Consider the following 20,378-nt stretch of genomic DNA (forward strand, 5'->3'; position numbering starts at 1 on the left):
TGGGACTAATTAAGTTGAGTAAAGTTTAGGATTTTGCACAGCTACACTTGGTGGTGGCAAGAAAAGCATGCAAAGCGGTATGTTTTCTTTTGTGTGAGCACCTTGAGCAGCTGTAACGAACTAATTTCCCCTCGGGGATCAATAAAATATTTCTGATTGTGAGGCTGTAATTTTAGTAATTAAAGCAAATAAGAGACGTGTGTGTGTATGTGTGTGTGTAAGTGCGCACACACTTCCTCCCACTTCCCGTTTGTTGGGCAAACTATAGTTGTCTAGATGTCTTAGAATAATCAGTACAGAATAAGCAGAAATACTGTACATTCAGATTCAAATAGAGCACAACAGTAAATTCTTAACAAACATGTTTATTCTCATTCCATACAGTATGATTGTTGCCTTCAAATGTCTAAAGTGTCAGCACAAGATGGGAATCGTGTGTAAAGTGATAATTTTTTTACCTTCAGATGTACAGTAATAACCTGTGCACATATTGACATTATATCCAGTTTACAAAATTGTACATAATCCTTTAGTGTGCATTAGCTGTAAAGCTTTTGCAAGTAATATGTATGGCCACAGCTATATTTTTTAGATTGATCCAAACATAGATGATAACCGTGGCAGGGATTGTCAGGGATTCCCTTCTTTTATCCAAACAAAGGTAGAAACATAATAATACCTGGTTCAGGCTGACTCGTGATGTTCATAGCAGACAGCTATCATAACCAGAAAAAAATAAAGCTTTTGTAGAATTTAAATAATAAATAAAGGAATTCTTCAACAGCAATCCAGTTTGATCATAAATGATTTTGTATTTTGAGGGGTAATATCTTTACATTTTACATTTACTCTTGAAATTACAGAGCCCCTAAAGTGACATGTTAAAAAATAGAATAAAGTACATAAAGCTTCGCCATGTTAAATACAGAGAAAAGCACAGTACAAAAATGCAGCTAATTTGGATCTTTCCTCAGCTGATATTAACTGAAGGCCAAAGAGGATGCAATTTTGTCATTTCAGGAAAACAACTAGATTAAATTAAAAATGTCCTCTTTAGCCCGCTTTCTAACATTTAATTTTTAATTAGTACTCCCAATCCCAAGAATTTGAGATACACTGTAATTCTCTTTTTTAAGCTTAATTTCAACCAAACTGAGATGCAACAAAGCTTAGGCGAGCAAACTTTGTTTATTTCAAATATCGGATTATATTTGTAAAAAATTTTTTTTCAAGATTCATACTACCTCTGTCAAGCAGAGCTAGAGTAATCTGCTTTCAGTTGATGTTGTGTGAAATCTTCCACCAAGCAAAATTCATTTTTATGAAAAAAATAAAATGAATTACAGAAAGTAAAAGTAGAACTAATGTAAGGCACCATTAGGGCTTTTCTTCAGCCTTGAACCAGTCCAGAACATTCTGCTTGTTCTCTGCGATCCATTTAATGTTGGCAATTGTTCTCTCAATAGACTGATCCACAGCCAGGGTCCCGGAGCCGAAACCAACTTCAGCGTTATCTTCCTTGAACTGCTTCAGCTGTTACAACAAGCAAAAGATAAAATGAGTGTCTGGATTGGGGAGGTGAGGCAGCCTACTTTATTTTTGTTAGACCCTTCCCTTGACTTTGAAAAAGATGCAATAGATCTCCGAACAATGTATGTACAGCAAACATAACAAATAGGTAAAAATACAGCCACTCGAATAATCACATTGTGTTAAACTATGATTGGAAAGTCCCTGTTTGTGGGAGGGGTTTAGCAAATTACTTGGGATTTCTTAATTTTAAACAGATTTTGACTTTGCATTAAATTAAGAAAAAAATCCACTACAGCATTAGAGCTTCATTAGTGCCTCATTTAATTAATTTTAGACTTTAAAGCTGCATAGATAATTTTTTATAAAAATAACTTTTTGTCATATTTGCTAAAACTTTCACTTGACTTTGACAGTAGTACATGAGACAGATAATCTGTGAAAAAATCAGGTTCCTCTGGCTCCTCCTAGTGCTCCTAATGGCATTTGCAAGAATCCACCGGGCCTGAATGAAAACAACCAATCAAAGCCAAGGAAGATAGTTTGTTGTTGACTCTTAAATACAGAAAATTGAGACCCTGGGAATGAGACTTAACAATCAACTATCTTCAAGCCTCCAACAAAAGTTAAGAACCCAGCAAATATGACAAATTATTTTTTTAATGACCTACTGCAGCTTTAAATTGGTTGTAAAGTCTTGGCCCCAGGATTTGAAACAATTGCCTTGAGACTAGACAATGACTCAGGACTTGCACACCTGCTGTCATCTAATCTAATCTAATCTAATCTAATCTGATAGCATTGCAATACATAATGAGTCAAAGGTAAAACAATATTAAAACATGAACATCTTTAATACTAAATACAAATGTGTTTGATTGTGGGCACTGTAGACAAAAAAATCTAGATTATCTAACCTGTTGAAGCTCGTACTCTGTGGAAAAGCGCTCTGTGACTCCGTTGACGAGGTTGGAGAAGGAGAAGGATCCGCCACCATACCTATGAGTGAAAACAAAGCCAAGACATTAACGGGCAATCAGGACAATCTGTATGCAAATTAATAGTAATTGTTCAAATCTTTCCTTTCATTGAGAATTGGATCAGCTGTGGAATGTACTGTTAATCAAAGAGACAGCGATTCTGATAAAGGCCTACATTTATGCCAACCATTTTTGTGAATGTAATATATACTGTACAGCTTCTATCTTTTTTTTAATATCCTTATTATATATTATATTATATACAAGTTTGACTGGATTTGACTTAAGTTGAAGTGTGCAGATATACAGTACGCGTAACAAATACGTTGTTTTCATTCTGGCCTGGTTGATTCTTGCAAATGCCACTGGGAGCACTAGGAGGAGCCAGAGGAATGATCTACTGCAGCTTTAAATGTCTGACAGTAGGCAAAAAAACAATTTATATTAAGATGCTGCTCACTTACACAATTGTTAAAAATATGGTACCAAAGTAATTAATTATTTATCATTGCTAAGAGTCAATCATAGCTACTATACAAGAGGTAGCCTGACTGACTTTATATCATTCTAGAATTGGATGTTTCACAGAGCATGATTAAAGTGGCATAAATAGTTACACAGTGCTGTCATCTAAACTGCTTATCCTTTGCAGGGTCGGACATTGGGCACACTCTGAATGTTCAATGTTCATTTTTTTCTTTTATCTTTTTTTCTTATCAGAAAAACAAGAGCAAGTTTACATATTCATTCAGCTGTAGGGAAACACGCACCCGTTTTACACCAAGAGGACTGTGTGGTTTATGAGGGGTCAAGACCAAAAGTCACATGAGGCAGAGTTTTGAATTACACTGAGCATGCTTGGTCAATAAAGCTGTCACTGATAATAAACTTGACAGTAAAACTGCCCCACTGCTGTTATGTGATTATGTGACAAGGGATTTTTTATTGTGTGACTGTGCTTCAGTTCAGCATGTGGAAATCATAGGTCACAGAGATGTGTTACCTATCACGCCATATATCTGTATTTATAACAACCTTTTACTCAGAACTGTAAAGCCCATTTAAAATCGTCATGGACAAATTTCAGTGATAAACAGACTGAGCTATGGACTACAACTCTGTTTCATGGTAATGCAATAATGTTAGCAACAAAAAAGTATTGTGCTGTACTCACTGAGTGAAAATGTATGACCATCGAGCCCTTACAAAGTCCCACGCCAGAGACTGACCAATTACATTGTTGGCAATGTAGACAATGGTGGAAGTGGCATCCTGCTTTCGGATCATGTTTGGGTCCAGAGTGTACTCCAGGTACCTGAACAGTACATTCACATACATCAGTCATTGTCAATTATACGTTGTATATACTGTATGATTGTATTAACAAGGCTCTCTGTGAGCAGACCTGTTAAGCAGCCAGGGTTGCTTCGTGCAGGCCAGGGCATAGCGGAGTTTGTCAGCTTCAATGGCAATGCTGGCATTCTTAAACTGTGACCAAGCAAACTCCCACTCTTTAGCGCCCCCTGCTGCGATGGCGTTGCAGTACACAGTGGAACGCAGGTTGGGGTGGATCCTATAGAATGATGACATTGTTAAGTTTCAGCGGATTATGGTGATGGACAGATGGTACACTGCGTTCTCTGAATGCAGGGCTACTTCTCTAAAAGTAGAACAGGAGCCAGAGCCTTCAGCTACCAAGCTCCTCTCCTGTGGAACCAGCTTCCAGTTGTGGTTCGGGAGGCAGACACCCTCACCACATTCAAGAGTAGGCTTAAGACATTCCTCTTTGATAAAGCTTATAGTTAGGGCTGGATCAGGTGAGTCCTGAACCATCCCTTAGTCATGCTGCTATAGGCCTAGACTATCGGGGGATTTCCCATGATGCACTGAGCTCCTCTTTTCCTCTCTCTCTCTTTCTGCACTCATTGATGTCCCATTAATGCATGTTACCAACTTCACTTCTTCCGTTCTTGTGCTTTCTCGTCTCACAGGTTCTCATGGATCCTGGTGGAGCCTCCTGCCATGGTCCTGCTTGACTGCCATTGCTAATATCACTGATATTATTGTTATTATTATTATAAGTATTATTATTGCTATGGTTACTGTTGTTGCTGTTGTTGCTGCTCGTTGTCCCCCATCGTTGTTGTTGTCGTCGTCGTCGTCGTCTTCTTCATGTTCATCATCATCAGTCACTACTATTAGTGAAGTTGTTGCTACTGTTGTTGCTGTGCACCTGTCTGTCTGTTTGTCTCTCTCTCTCTCTCTCTCTCTCTCTCTCTCTCTCTCTCTCTCTCTCTCTCTCTCTCTCTCTCTCTCTCTCTCTCTCTCGCAGATGACCACCCACCTAGAACCGAAGGATCTGTTCTAGGTTTCTGCCTTTTAACAGGCAGTTTTTCCTTGCCCCCGTTGCAAAGTGCTTGCTCATGGTGGTACTGTTGGGTCTCTGTAAATAATGTTATAAGGAGTTCAGTCTAGACCTGCCCCATTTGAAAAGTGTCCTGAGATAACTTCTGTTATGAATTGGCGCTATACACATAAAATTGAATTTAATTGAATTGAATTTTAAATATTTTGGATAGAAAATAAGTACACACTCACGGGTTGAGTTTAGTCTCCATCCATTGATTGAACCATTGGTTGGTCAGGTTTTGGCATTCCCTGAGGCCTGTCCTGCAAGCCAGGCTGATAGCATTCACCTGATTATACCTGGAGAAAGGAGAAACAGGATGGAGAAGGAGTATTAAGAGGAGGACAGACAGAAAACATGAAGAGTACGGGTGGGAACAGAGAAAGTCAAACAGCAGGGTGTTTCTGCAGTGTTTTACAAGGAGCAAGAGAGCTGTTGTTACAACAGCCCTTCCTAAGCCCACCCCTTTTTGCTCTGTGCTCCAATAACAGTTGAGCAAGCCTTGGTCAGAACCTCTGTTAAGTTTCTCCTTTCCTGTACTTAAATATGCTATGTGCTAGGCTTGTCTGTGTTGAAAAGACAACCACACTTTAGAGACGGTTAAAATATAAAAGAGACATGTAGCGCTGTTTTTAAACCCTCATGTGGTCTTCAGGTCAATTTGACCCGATTTCAAAATCTAAAATGTCATAACTTTGGTTTTCTTCCATATAAAAGTCTGAAAATTACATGGACTGTTCCCTGCTATGCTCTTTGCAAGTCAAATTAATTATGACTATATTTGTTGAATTATGTGTATTATATTAAAATTTTTAACACCTGTGGTCTTCCCGGGTCAATTTGACCCAGCCACATTTAGTGGTGCAATAGGTCACAGTTTGCGCTTTCCAGCACAACAAACACACACACACAGGGACACACACACTCACAAAGACACACACAGGGACACACACACACACAAACATGCACGCATTAACACACACACACACACACACACACACACACACACACACACACACACACACACACACACACACAATTCAAAGCAACTTCCAACTCTCAGATGTGCATCACTTTGGATAGCAGAATTTGTAAATTTGTAAAATATACAACCTCTGATGTGCATTCAGCCTCCAGACAACACACGATTTCCAAGCTACACAGTTGTAAACATGTTAATTTCACACCTTTTATGTGGTACATCTTCAAGGAACTACACCACGTCCAGTTGCCCTTAGACTCAACTGACTCTGACATCCTTGATATGCCTTTCTCCAATTGGGGAATTCTGGAGAAAGTATTCGCCAAAGAGTTGTGTGACTTTCTACATAACAATAGTTTATTTAAGGATTTTCAGTCAGGATTTAGAGTTCATCATAGCACAGAGACAGCTCTGGTTAAAGTTATTAAATTGCTCATGGTGGTACTGTTGGGTCTCTGTAAATAATGTTTTAAAGAGTTCGGTCTAGACCTGCTCTATTTGAAAAGTGTCCTGAGATAACTTCTGTTATGAATTGGCGCTATACAAATAAAATTGAATTGAAATTGAATTGATCATAACCATTGTGAAAATAATTCACAATTTGTGCTTTTTTTACTCAAAAATTATTTGTAATTTTATGTAAATGAGGTCTATCATACCATACATTACAGTGCAAAGTGCAAAATATATCTTAATGTGTTGGAAACAAGTTCACTAAAAAGGTCAAACAAAAATATTGGTGATCATTTTATACCTCATGCTTTATAAGCAGTCAAAACAGACCGGGTCAGTTTGACCCGGGAGGACAAAAGGTGCATAGTAAACGGGAAGACAATACGAGGGTTAAAGGTTATATATTTATAACATTAATATAGCAGCAAACCACTATCATCTATGTAAGATACAGTGGAGTCATGGTGTCACACTCCCTGCCTGTGTTGCTATCGCAGCCTGTCTTTGGATGGTTTACATAGCCGATCTGTTCCGTGTGCAGCTGAGTAGAGGGACTGAAACTGTTGTTTTTACCGTCTATGTCAGTGCATTAAGGATTTATTTCCACCAAACCAGAAATGGTGATTGTTGGAACAGTGGAAAGACTAACAAATTATTTGTCCACTTTAATAAAGGTTATGATGTTGAAATGATATGTGAAGTAAAATTATTGTTTTTGTCTATGGAGTCTGGTGATTGTTTAAAGGTCTATCTCTGTAACTCCGTAACAATGTCAGCCTGTCAGTGGCAAAAACAAGCACTTTTAGTGGAGGTACTATGACGGATGCATTTGTCCCCAAGGATTAACGTTAGCTTACGTAGCCATTGCAACCCTTTTAACTATTTTTATTTTTATTTTGACCAAACCAGTGTTGGTGATTGTTGGGGAAAGACTGTGGAAAAACGTTTTGGTAGTTTTATTGTATTTTTGTCCCATTGTTTTGGTGCTCTAGTGCAACATCCAGTTGCAAGTGAATTTTGTTGTGAACATTTAATGTTCAACTTTCTAGTTTGCAACTGTCATGTTTTGTTATTGCCTCTCTAAAAAGTATATTATCCAGACCAGTAATGTTCAGGTATTTCTCTTTACTCACTGGTCCATGTGTCCAACAGGTACATTTTTCCAGTTGTCTGTAAGGCTCTTGTAGTGTGTAAACAGAGGGGTGACCTGATTCCTCAGATAATCCTAAAAAACAAAGAAAAGATATGATCATTTTATGACAGTTAGATTTTATTTATGTTTCGATTCTTTGATTTTCATGCTGATATGTTTGGCTGAAAGAAAGAACACCTGCATGGGACCATAAACCTCACTGCGGTCAAACATGAGGTAGAAGAAGTCGAGGTTGCCCACAGCCGACTCCCAGGGCATATATTCTCTCTCCTTGTTCAGGTACTTGGTGGTTCTGAGGGCCAGCACTGTAGAGATGATCTTTGCTCTTTGGGGTTAAAAGATTGTGAAAATTAATGGGAGATCCTAGTTTCTATATTTTAATCATCATTTATTAATAGTCTTGAAGATTTTCTCAGTTTTACACATACACAATACAGTAAGTAATGAGAAGAAAGTCAGTAAGTCAGAAAGTTATTATTTCTCAGTAATTCCAGATGATTATTCTTACTAGATTCATCTGTATATAATGCTGCATTAGTAGAACTTACCTAGCCAGGTTGAAGGCATCATCCACCAACTGAGCTCTGTTGATCACTGGAATAGCCTTGAAAAACAAGAGCAATGTCCCATTTACTACTATTAAAACTACTCAGGTCAATATGCATGTTCATAATAAGTGTAGGAATAAAGAGGTAATACAAAATTTGCAGGTAACCATGCATCAGAAAGTTGTGTCTTACCACGTGATTGGTGCTCAGAACACCGAGGAGTCGTTCCCAATTGCCCTGGTCATAGTTGACTCTGTAGTAACCCACCACATTGATGTTGGCCAGCACCCAGTCTGACCCTGATACTTTCATCTCATCGATTGTAACTACAGAAGGAAGGAGGGGTTGAAGTTAGTCATTATTGTTGTGTACAAGAAGAGAATGTAAATCATTCGATAGATTTTATTCTATTAAAGCTGCAGTATGTAACTTTTACAAAAAATTGTTTTTATCATATTTGCTGAAACTTTCACTATATCCAACAGGAGACAGATAATCTGTGATTAAATCACAGAAATCAGGTTCCTCTGGCTCATCCTCCTAGTGCTCCTAATGGTATTTGCAGAATGCACCGCAAAAAACAAATATTCAGAGCCAAGAAATAGTTGATTGTTGAGTTTTCATTCCCAACGATCCCAACGCATCTAAATTTGATGACCTGGGAATGACAATCAACTATCTTTCTTGGCTCTGATTAGTTGTTTTCGTTCAGATGTGACAGATTCTTCAATCAAGTTCAAACAAATTGAAATGGCACACAAAAAAAAATTAAAATGAAAATGAAAAAATTATCTCAGAGCACATAGTGCTGCTTTGTACAAAGTCTTTGCTCGCTAGTGTGACAGGTCAATATGATAGATAATCAAGATGATTGTGAAGTACCCTCTGCTGGCTTTGAACATGTCAGTACACTAAAAAAATAAACAACAAAATTGTTTGTATCTTGAATAAAATGTGACAGCCCTAATTCTTGAAAATACCATTAGATTTTTTGTCATCTGTCTAATGTGCAACTCTCAGGATATAGTGAAAGTTTTAGAAAATATGACAAAAAGTAATTTATATGAGTTACCTACTGCAGCTTTAACAGTGTCAATGATTTTCAGCAAAATTAGCCAGTGAACTCTTCAGTCTCTGATGTTGGAGCTTTCTGCCAAGATATGAGCCAGACAGCCAGACTTTTCAAGTTAATCTGTGCTTTCAGTTGCAGTACCATGTGAGGACGAGACTGTCGCCAGAAAAATGGCAGAATTGTTGTTTGTCCAAATGCCTAAAATATAAAAATAATTGCACTTCTCTGGTGGGGACCTCATGCCTGTGTGAAATATTAGAACCAAAGGCAGGTAGTGTGATGTTGTTACTCTTAATTATGGTTTCCTCTACCTGCTCTGGTCTGTACAGCCCTTTCACAAATCCACCCATTAGCACTCATATGATATGACATTAAAAATGTTTAAACTTTGAGCAAAAACAATCAACCACACTTATCCTGAGGCAGTATACACTAATTCCACCTGATAAACTTCAGATACAAGAGGGCGAATGAGAGAGACTGGAGGAAAATGACAAAAGGATCTAGGGCCTTATCACAATAAGTAATTTCCCCCTGGGATTATTAAAGTATTTCTGATTCTGATTCTGATTCTGATAATCTTATTTTACCACAAGGAGTCCTCCTAAATGGAACTAAAAATGTCTAACTAAGAATCGCCTCTTCACAAAGCTGCTAAAAGCAAGGAAGGAACAAAGAGAACTCCTAATATGAGAGATCTGTCTGTCCGTGTTTGTGATGAAATACAAAATTTATAATAATTATATAGTATAATATAGTAATCAATATGCTGGAGTCTGAGGAATAAATCAAAGAACCAGTGTGTAGGATTTAGTAGCAGTGTAACACTCAAAAGGAGAAACTACGGTGGGCAAGAAACTGCCCTATTTAAAGCCAGTGTTTGGTTTGTCCCTTCCTGGCTTAATGATTCCTATATTCAGGTGATTATACACTAATGAAAACATACCTATCAATATTTTAATATTATATTTCTGCCAGTAGATGCTCCTAATCACTGATATTATTATTATTATTATTATTATTACTACAGATACTATTATTACTATAATCACTGCTCATTGTCCCCCATCGTTGTCATCGTCGTCTTCTTCATTGTTGTCATCATCAGTCACTACTATTAGTGTAGTTGTTGCTACTGTTCTTGCTGTGCACCTCTGTCTGTCTTTCTGTCTGTCTGTCTGTCTGTCTGTCTCTCTCTCTCTCTCTCTCTCTCTCTCTCTCTCTCTCTCTCTCTCTCTCTCCCTCTGTCTCACACACGCTCTCTCACCCCAACTGGTCGAGACAGACGACCACCCTCCTAGAGCTCTATTTGAAAAGTGTCCTGAGATAACTTCTGTTATGAATTGGCGCTATACAAATAACATTGAATTGAACTGAATTAATTTAAATGTTACACACTTGACCTTCAAATTAAATTTAGCTAGATTTTCACTTATAATTGGGTGCTGATTAGTCAAGTCCTTTGACACTTGCAATCAAGGAATATGTTAATAAATCTGACTTGTCTTGACCACCAAGAAGGCCTGCAGCAAACTTGTAGCTATTGCAAAAAACAATGTATGACCACTTAAACTGAACTAAACTGTCAGTCTCAGGTAATTTTATTTAATCAATTATTATTAGTATCTGTACCTACCTGATTCATTCTTTAACCATTTAGGATGCTGGATTGTTTCAGTCTTCATCCACTTGATTGGAACTATCCATTCATAGCTGCAGGATAAACAACTGCATTAATATACCTACATATAGTGTTGTTCTTTTGCCTCTTATATGAACTAGAAGATGGAAGCTGTATCAGCCGTATGATGATGTCATTAAAATGAAAAAAATCCTATTTTTTGTAATAACCCTTGAATTTGCTAGAAGAAGATAGTAGTATTACTGTAAAAGTAGTGGTAATACAAGTGTTATAGTATAAGCAGTAGTTTACTGTAATAGTAGAAGGAGTTGTAATACTGTAACATGAAATAGCAGCAGTAGTATTAAAGAAAACACAAAATACACAAATTAATTGTTCTAAGGGGAGGGAAGTATGAAAGGCCATCTACACACTTGTAGATAGATGGAGTGGTGACTTCAGAGTCCGGATCCAAGAGAAAGTGCTTCTGGGAAATTATACCAGTACTGGTATTTACTGTAACCACAGGAAAGCCCATCTGCAGCACCCATGTGTTCATGATGTTACTAACAGTTTCAGGGATGTCAGTGCCAGTAGCATCAACAGCCTGTGAAAGCAGACAGTAGATTGGCAATTACTGGAGATCCTTTTGTTTAAAACATTGGCCAAATGTTCAGATCTAAAGAGTCTATAGAAAAGAACATGCCATTTGCAGATGGCTCCATAGGTCTGTGTAGCCTGCGTTCCCGAACGCAAATTCAGCCAGGTAGGTCTGCAGGGAAAACAAAGAGATCAATTTGTTATTTTGCTTTGGAGGTGTGTCTGCTAAATGTTGTGGTGAACCAGGACAGGAGTCAAATAATTTTCAGTTCAGCCAACAGAGGGTCTTGTTATTTGCTAAGTACCAATAAATTAAACAATTGGGGCATGTATAGGGGCAAGAAAATAATTACTTAAATGACTGAAATAGCCAATTACTGATTGATGATGTTCTCATGCCACATTTGAAGGAAATCTACCTGCTGAATGGACTGATCACAGTGCCGGTTGGAATTCCTTTCTAAATGGCCTTTTCAGGTTTTTATCAGATGCACAGATCCCACATTACTAACAGAGAATTAATTTGCCAAGGACATGCACGGACAAGATTCTTTACTGAGTCAATAAAAGAGGACTAAGGTTCACAGTAACATGTGTTTTTCAGGTAAATATTGTCCCCATAAAGTCCTTACCCTGAGTCCCATTGTGAAGACTTTTTCAGTTAGGAAATCCGACAACATCCTCAGAACAGATGCACCCTGAGGATAAGCAAACAAATTTCAAATGTTGGAACTGGTCTTAGGGTCAGAGATGGGGAACTGCTGCTGTTAAGGAGGTTACCTTGCTGTAAGAGATGGCATCAAACAGCTCACTGATTTGTGCGGGTTTCTGGATGTCCTCTTCCTTCGAGGACAGAGGGTGAGAAGAGGCCAAGGCGTCGACGGCAAACACCCTGTGGACGTCACTGAGCACGATGAGGTCTTTCTATTATGAGACAAATAAGACGGTCAAAACTTCCCTATCACCATCATCCTTCATTATTCCGATTATTGAGGCTACAAGGTGGGAGGTAAAACCTTACCACGTTCCACTCAGGCTCTGCCTCATGTGCTCCCAGGTACTCAACATAGGATGCAAAACCTTCATTTAGCCACAAGTCATTCCACCACCTTAGTGTCACCAGATTGCCAAACCACTGAAGAGACAACACAGAGTAAATGTGTGACTGCAATGCCAAGTAAAGACTTGAGGATTAGACTTGTGTTGGTTACTACTTTACAAGATTCTCCATTAATTTTCTTCCAACTGACTAACCATGTGAGCCAGTTCATGGGCAATGATGGTAGCAATCCTCTGCTTATTGGAGTTGGAGGAGAAGGTTTCATCATAGAGCAGTGCAGTCTCTCTGTATGTGATCAGACCCCAGTTCTCCATGGCGCCAGCGTTAAAGTCTGGCAGAGCTATCTGATCTGCATTAGGAAAGAGATTATTTGTGGTTGATTACCTGTCAAGTTTCCTAACGAATTTGTGTAAGCCGACCAAACTTAAAGGGTAACCGGTATTTTTCAACCTGGACCTTATTTTCTTATGCTTTTATGTGAAAGCAGCAATTTTTGAGTTTGGTTCAGTACTGAAGGGGAAAGCGTTGAAGAAGCTGGCTACACCATAAATCCTTGAGGGCAGTTGCACACCATCAAATTACATTCAATAAAAGTTCTTGTTTTTGCTACTGACCGATTCGGATTGTTATTAACCCTAGAATAAGAAATTTGGGGGATCAAGGATGCTGTAACAAGCTGGCCAACAAAGGCTGTATGAAGACGGACTACAGCTGTCATCAAAGACTGTATAACAATCAAGTTATAAAATTTGATCTGTTAAAAATTGAAATGGCATGTGATCATGCCTGTTTCCAAAGCCCTGTCATAAAACTTCAAAACCAAAAGATACAAGCATCCATGTGATTAGCAAATACATCTTGCATACATAAGCGATAAGAACAGAATGAAAGATGAGCGTTGTATAAGGTGTTAAAAATAACTGACACAGCTGTTTCTTCAGAGCAGGCGGTGTCTCAGTTTACAAAAGGAGATATATTTGGGAATGACCATAAAAATGTACATAATGGCAATAAACATGATTGCAAGAACCACTGAGGGCACTAAAATCAGGGGATGACATGTTATATTAATGTATAACTAGGTGTGTTCACTTTACATAGTAAATACAGGTGGAGCATAAAAAAGAGAGGTATTCAGGCTAATTTGATATATTTAACAAAGACACATACAAAAAGGTGCATATTAAGATAAAGCATTGCTTTTGTACATGGAGAGGGCTTATAATGGTGTTGTAGTCCATTGTTGGTTAGGTAAAGTAAAATTCTGGTATTTTCCAACCTGTGCCATTCAATTACGGTGATTCTGACTATATGGGTCATGCTAACTTTGCACTCTCCACCTCTGCTGTAGAGATTCAGGTAATCAGTGCAAGCCTCCTAAAGCTTTCCAAGTAAACTTCCATTTTACATTTGGTTATAAACACAGAAAGTAACCTCCCGGATTAGAAATAGTAGCTAACTGCATAGGGAGTACTATATCTATTCAAACCAGACTCATTCATATCCAGATCGTCATGTATGGTAGACTTACCAGACTTGGGCAGAGGGTAGCTGGAATTGTAATACTTCTCAAAGAATTTAAGGATGGGTCCAGTTTTGTTAAGGGCATAGTCTCCTTGCCCAGCAGCAATAGCAGGTGTCCGGGCGAAGATACGGATCTAAACACATATCACACAATACATACAAGAAAACACATTACACAGTCTCATTAGCACATTTTTGTTAGCCTGAATATCACTGTAGAAGCAGAGTAGGGATTTCCAACACAACTTCACCTACTTCAAAGGTGCATGGAGAAGGGAAAAAGTCTGAACTCAGAAACTTAAATGGAGACTAACTGTGTTGTTTGGAATGTGGAATGTGGATACCTAGGGATTTTGTAGGGGAAAACCCAACTGGAAATTGGATGATGAAAACTAGAACTAAAGTTACAATACACAACTATAAACTGTGTTGAGTGATATTTGGCAGAACCTCTGTTAACTTTTTCCTTTCCTGTTCTTAGATATGAACCCAAATTGTGAAGAAGGTGTAAAGAAGTAACATATTGTACAGTCACATCTTGGTTGCTTTATTATTATATCAATTACCAAAACTCCATCTATGGTGTTATTGATGAATGAAAAGTCGCTGACAATGAACGCCAACAGGTAGGTGGACATTTTCTCAGTTGGCTGAAAAACTGTCTTCTGCACATCATGTCCTTCAATGTTGACGTTGCTTGATTCTGTAGAAAAGAAATGAAACGTTGATTTGATTTTAATTTTTGCATTACACATAGGTAAGAGAATAGAACAGAATAGAATAGAAGAAGTTTTGAAAGGTTTTTAATCTTAATTTTTTTTTTACACATTATGTTCATAATCACTTTATCTTCATCATCATTATCTTTCTCATACACTCCACTGATTTCTTCCAACTGTGAAATTAATGCTGTCCAGTTATCACTGTAGTGCAACTAACCTTTTTCTTCGCCATTGGACAGAGCTACAGTTCCAAGGTCGTGGATCAGAGTGATGTGGAAAATAGCTTTCATAGCTGGCTCATCAAAACAGGGGAAAGCCTTCCTGGCATCTGTGGGCTGCATCTGAGTGGTAGCAACAACCCTGACAGGAAATAGACAAATTGAGCTTGATGTTAAAGAAATAACCCAATATTTTTGGCAAAATGTTTTGCCATTAAGAATAATTAATAAAAAGGACAAGTTTTGCCCTAGTTATGTTTCAAAGCATATCATCTGACTCTAAACACATACTTTTTCACTCCATCCTCCATGTATTCACTCCTATAGAAGCCTCCCAAGTCATCGGCCAGCTCTCCAGTAAAATCAGTGTGGAGGTGGTACCTGTGGTCCTTCATCAGTTTACCATCCAACTGTAGGACCAGGTACTGAGTCACCTGCTGAAGCCAGGAAGACTTGATTGAGGGGGCTTTGACTCCACCTAATGAGGTAAGGCTTGCCAAGTGGTTATTCTCACGTTTGGTGTAGTTCAGCTTATTGGAGTGGATAAGAATCAGGTCAGTCTCCTCAGCACACACAAACTCCACTGTGGATTGACCTGAAACAGCATGAAATGTTATCAGCAGTAGTAAGAAACCTGGTCGCAATCAACCATTCCTAAGTCCTGCCCCCTTTTTGCACTGTGTTCCAATAAAAGTTGAGCAAGCTCCGGTAATGGTAAATGGTACATGGACCTGGACCTGTACAGCGCCTTTCTAGTCTTCCAACCACTCAAAGCACTTTTACACTACATGCCACATTCACCCTTTCACACACATTCACACAGTGATGGCAAAGCCCATCGAACAGAAACTAACTCATTCACACACTGATGCACGGCATCGGGAGCAATTTGGGGTTCAGTATCTTGCTCAATGATACTTCGACATGTAGCAGGAGGAGCCAGGGATCGAACCAAGGACGACCCGCTCTGCTCCTCTCTGTTAGAAAACCACTAGTCAACTATATAGCTAATCTATGTTAATTGAAAGCTAGCTTAATAGCTTGCATTTTGGTAACATTTGCTAACTCAAGATTGGAAAATGTTGCTGTTATCGTTTTAAAATTTTAAAAATTTGGTTGTACTTTCAACATAGACGAGTTTAGCACGGGAAAGGAAGGGTACATGAAAGGATTGTAGGATTAAGGTTTCCTTTATGGGTCCCCCTACTTTGTATGCTAAATAAATCATATAAAACCTTATCTGAAAAAAACAAAGTCACAAAGCAAATCAGGGCTGTTTTTTTAGTTTGTGAAAAGCTAACATTTTGGAACAGTGGATGTTTTCTTATAGGATGCTAAATGTAATGTATATCTATGAGTTACTGCAACAAACACACCAAATAAGACTTCATGTAAGTAATTTAATTTATTAATTGAAAATGACCATAAAATGTGGTCCAGAAAAGCTCCAGAACAACTGCTCTCTCCCAAGCTTGGCAAATAAAATTTGATATCAAAAAGGTTCTCTTCCTGAAACACAACTCAAATTTATCATAATTCATAATCATAATTGACTAAAAAGTAGATTCTTAAAAGTTAACCTAATTCTTAGATTCACTTAGATCACACAACAGACAAATATGTGCTCTGGAGTGTGGAGTTCATGAGTATAGGTAATAGTATGTAACAGCAAATTTAAAGCCCCTGCACACGCCACTATTTTGGCTTTATAAACATATTTAGAAGGACTGTCTGGGTGTGACCAAATTCTCCCAGGTTGTTGTTACCAAAGGTTTATAGGTGTCATAACACCTTCCCAGGGACTGTAGTTGAAAATTTACCAGGATGGCTAAACTGGCACATTTGCAGAAATGTCCATCATTGCATGCTGTCACTGTAACTTGTAACTTATATAAAAAACAAAAAAGTATGTTGTGTATATATATATATATATTTAATGACCGTATGAAACTTTACGAACCTTTATGGGTGCATCAGGTGTGGACAGGGACTTAAAAATGCATTTTCAAAGAAATTAAGAAGACATATTCGAGTAAGGATCCAAAGGTTTCTTTTTCAATCCTTGTTTTTATTTTTTTTACATTATACCCATATACATTATACAGCTGTAACTTATCAACCTTCTATCGGTCTTTATCTCCATTCCTTTTCCTGTTTAAGGAATGCCTCCAAACTCCATTGGATTTCCACCCTGAATACCAGGTGAATGCAACTACTTTGTAAGAAAGAAAAACATCTGGCTATGCATAAAATCTTACCAGTAAAGATGAAGAGTCCAGTTGTCAAGTTCTGTTTCAATCGTGGCCATAGGGTGACATTATAGTGGTCCGGCACCAGGCTCTTTGGCAGCCGATACTTGTCCCAAGGTTCATTGGATGGGGCAGTTGTTGTGACAGGTGGTTTGGATGTTGTTCCTCCATCCGTTGGCAAGACATTATCATTATTTTTTGCTTTTTCCTGTGAGTAAACGACAGACAGAGCTATGATAGTAGCCAGGGCCCCTGCGCCCACGATGATAGCCGCTATCCCAACAGCTTTACTGATGAAGAAACCTTTCCCCATGTTGTCTGCCCCACACTGACACACTGCATGCAAGAGTGGAAGGTGAACTTCTATATGTAGCCATGGGTAGCATCTCCCCTCCCATTTACTGTTCTAGGTGATACATTAACAGTGGGATTGTAAATACCAGCCTCACTTTTTGAAGACAAAACCTACTTTGTCATAGTGATAATTACTGACTTTTAACTTTACTTTTGTTGTACTTTTAACTTAACAAAAGTTAAATATTTTGTCTGCTGTGACTGAGGCATGCACAAGAAGTGTTAACAAAGGTTTTCAGAAGTTAATCAGAGGAACTAGAAGATTATCAATTTATCTTAATGTAGATAAAAACTACACAATTTACTTTTTTTACTAAGATATTTTTTTTATGATTAAGACTTTATTGGTTTTTCAGAAAATTTAAACATACAAACAACAGAAAAATGAAGCAAGTACACATACAACCAAATAGAATGAAAGGAAGACGTACACGACCATCGACAAAAACTAAACTAAAAATACATTTTATAAAATAAAAATAAAAAAGACAGTGATGCACAGAGCACTTGAGTTTACAACCTTGCCTGTATATGGGTACAGTATTCTATCAAAATGTATCCCTCAGTCATGATTTCTAGTTAAATGCTATGTTTATGAGCCGGAACGCCATTAAATGTCCTAAGTGTACGAATGATACTTCCCCCATTTCAAGTTCCTCCACTTTATCAAGCAACCTATAGGGCAATTGTTCTAGGGCAGCCAGCTGACCTAGAGAGGTGTGCCACAAAGATAGTGCTGGTGCAGAGGAGGCTTTCCATTCTTTGACCAGAAGTTTCCGGCCTAACATGAGGACAGTCTGGGTCCAGTTAGAAAGTGGAGGGGTCAGATCACTTAATGCAGAGGGGTCACCCAAAATAAACAGACTAGGGGTGAACGGGATATTCTGGTAGATCATTTTCTCTACGATTGCATGTAGGGAAGACCAAAATGCCTGAATTTTTGGGCAACTCCAGAGCATGTGTACTAGAGTACCATTTTTGTCCCGACACCTCCAGCATTCAACCAACCTTGTGCAGCCTGGATGGTGTTCAATAGATTCTATTTGTTAATACTAAGATATTTGAAATTAGTTCAAACACTGGCCTTGCTTTTTGTGAGTTTTTACAGCCACCATAGACGCTTGGATGGCGAGCGGAATTCAGTTGGTTGCAATCTGCCACTACTAGATACCGCTAAATCCTACACACTGGTCCTTTAAAGCAATAGGAATAGTTTGATATTTTGGGAAATGGTTATTTGCTTTCTTGTTGAGTTATAGATTGATAGCACTCTCTTGCATTCAGAGTAAATACATAGCCAGAGCAATCAGTGCTAGCTTCACATCAAGACTGGACATACAGAGAAATATCAACGATTTTTTGATTAAGCTTGACTTCAAGTTTTAGCATACGTAGAGATGGAGCAACTGACCAAAGAGGAGAGGAGAAACCTTACAGCCCGTTCTCTCTCACTTCTTTTGAGTTTTACTTCACGTCCAACCCTATTATTTCTCATTCAATACAAATTTGGTCCCAGTTTAGGTAACATTTTAGATACAAAGCATTGATCTTACTCCTTTTTATACAGATGCAGATTTTCAACTGTGGCATAAATGGAATCTGATGCATAAAAGATTTATTTTCTGATGATATTTTCCCTTATTTTGACCAGCTTAGACTGTTTCACTCTATTAAGGACACAATTCTTTCAGTACCTGGAGAAAAGACATTTTACTTACAGTTTCTGTTCCCTCCCACAGTCATCCCCAACATCTCCAGTTGACTGCCTTCTAGATTTCACTCCCAAAACTAAGGGCCTACTCTCTTCCTTGTTATAAGGAGTTTGGTCTGTTATAAGGAGTTCGGTCTAGACCTGCTCTATTTGAAAAGTTACCTGAGATAACTTCTGTTGTGAATTGGCGCTATACCAATAAAATTGAATTGAATTGAACTGAATTGAATTCTATCTATGCTTTGGTCTAGAAATCTACAAATGCTGGACCACCTGAGGAAAGCGTGAGAGCAGGACGTGGACGTGCACTTCTTGGCAGTTAAATGTGATGGAACAGGGTATGTTATACTATATTCTTCTGTGTTTTTTTAAGTAAAGAATAATAATATTGTTGTTCCCATCATTTCACATTATCTCCAAGTGATCTATCTCATGTTCTATTCTGTGGTTAGACTTTAACAGAGGGGCTGTTTTCCATAATCCTACCATTTTATGAATGTGCTTTTATGGTGCCACAGCTGTAAAACACAGTCATCATGAACAGGAAGGGAGAAGAGTTATGAAAGATGGGATCCATTTGCAGCTCTTAACCCTTCCAGTTACTGCAGCTCTTTATCTCTAAATCAACCTTCTGCCCTTCCACTCAGTTAAAAAATGTTTACAAACCTTTTAAAGAAGGTGTTTGCTTTTATATTGTACTTTGGCAGGGACATCATCCAATTTCAAACTCTTTGGTTTGATATAAAATATATACACTGACTCCAAAATAGTACAGCCACACTATAGGTTAAGCAGTCACTTCAGTCTGTTTTCTTCTAAATTAATATTCAAAATTAATATTCTGTGTTCATACTAGTTCACTATACCTGAAGAAATAGCTGTAAGTCCAGACAATGGTTTGCCCTGGCTTATCATATATTAATATCTGTCTCCTTACACACATAAAAACCTTTTGTTTTGTCATATTTTGTGGCTTTTAGTTCTCTGGAAAAGGGGACTGACTCCCTTTCCTTGTTGTATAGTATACATGAAGTCTTTTCGTAGTTTCACCATGGTTTCTTCTACAAAAAGCCAATTTTGGATTATTGCAGAAAATAAACACTTTTATGATTTGTGAAGTGTAAATATGATTGCCAGAAGTAAAAAGCTAATGTTAGCCTACAGTGGGGAGGCTAAAATGCTAACTCATTTCTG

The 20,378-nt window shown here is 38.1% G+C and overlaps 1 protein-coding gene and 1 long non-coding RNA gene across 3 annotated transcripts in view; one reads left to right on the forward strand and one right to left on the reverse strand.

Moving 5' to 3' along the window:
- Positions 1 to 20,378, forward strand: part of LOC127353805 (uncharacterized) — a 247,663-nt gene that overhangs the window by 86,215 nt on the left and 141,070 nt on the right. The gene's annotated exons all lie outside the window — the stretch shown is intronic.
- anpepb.1 (alanyl (membrane) aminopeptidase b, tandem duplicate 1) lies at positions 350 to 17,461 on the reverse strand. The gene is made up of 21 exons (XM_051383160.1): positions 17,129 to 17,461; positions 15,162 to 15,465; positions 14,870 to 15,012; positions 14,497 to 14,633; positions 13,938 to 14,064; positions 12,601 to 12,755; positions 12,368 to 12,481; positions 12,127 to 12,270; positions 11,979 to 12,044; positions 11,453 to 11,518; positions 11,181 to 11,353; positions 10,762 to 10,838; positions 8,246 to 8,379; positions 8,054 to 8,109; positions 7,683 to 7,830; positions 7,486 to 7,577; positions 5,109 to 5,216; positions 3,916 to 4,083; positions 3,685 to 3,825; positions 2,448 to 2,529; positions 350 to 1,533 (listed from the first exon to the last, which is right to left on the reverse strand). The coding sequence occupies exons 1-21, from the start codon at positions 17,430 to 17,432 to the stop codon at positions 1,378 to 1,380; spliced, it is 2,895 nt and encodes a 964-aa protein (XP_051239120.1). The 5' UTR covers positions 17,433 to 17,461; the 3' UTR covers positions 350 to 1,377.

This window comes from Dicentrarchus labrax, unplaced genomic scaffold, assembly GCF_905237075.1.
Source record: "Dicentrarchus labrax unplaced genomic scaffold, dlabrax2021, whole genome shotgun sequence".
NCBI lineage: Eukaryota > Metazoa > Chordata > Actinopteri > Moronidae > Dicentrarchus > Dicentrarchus labrax.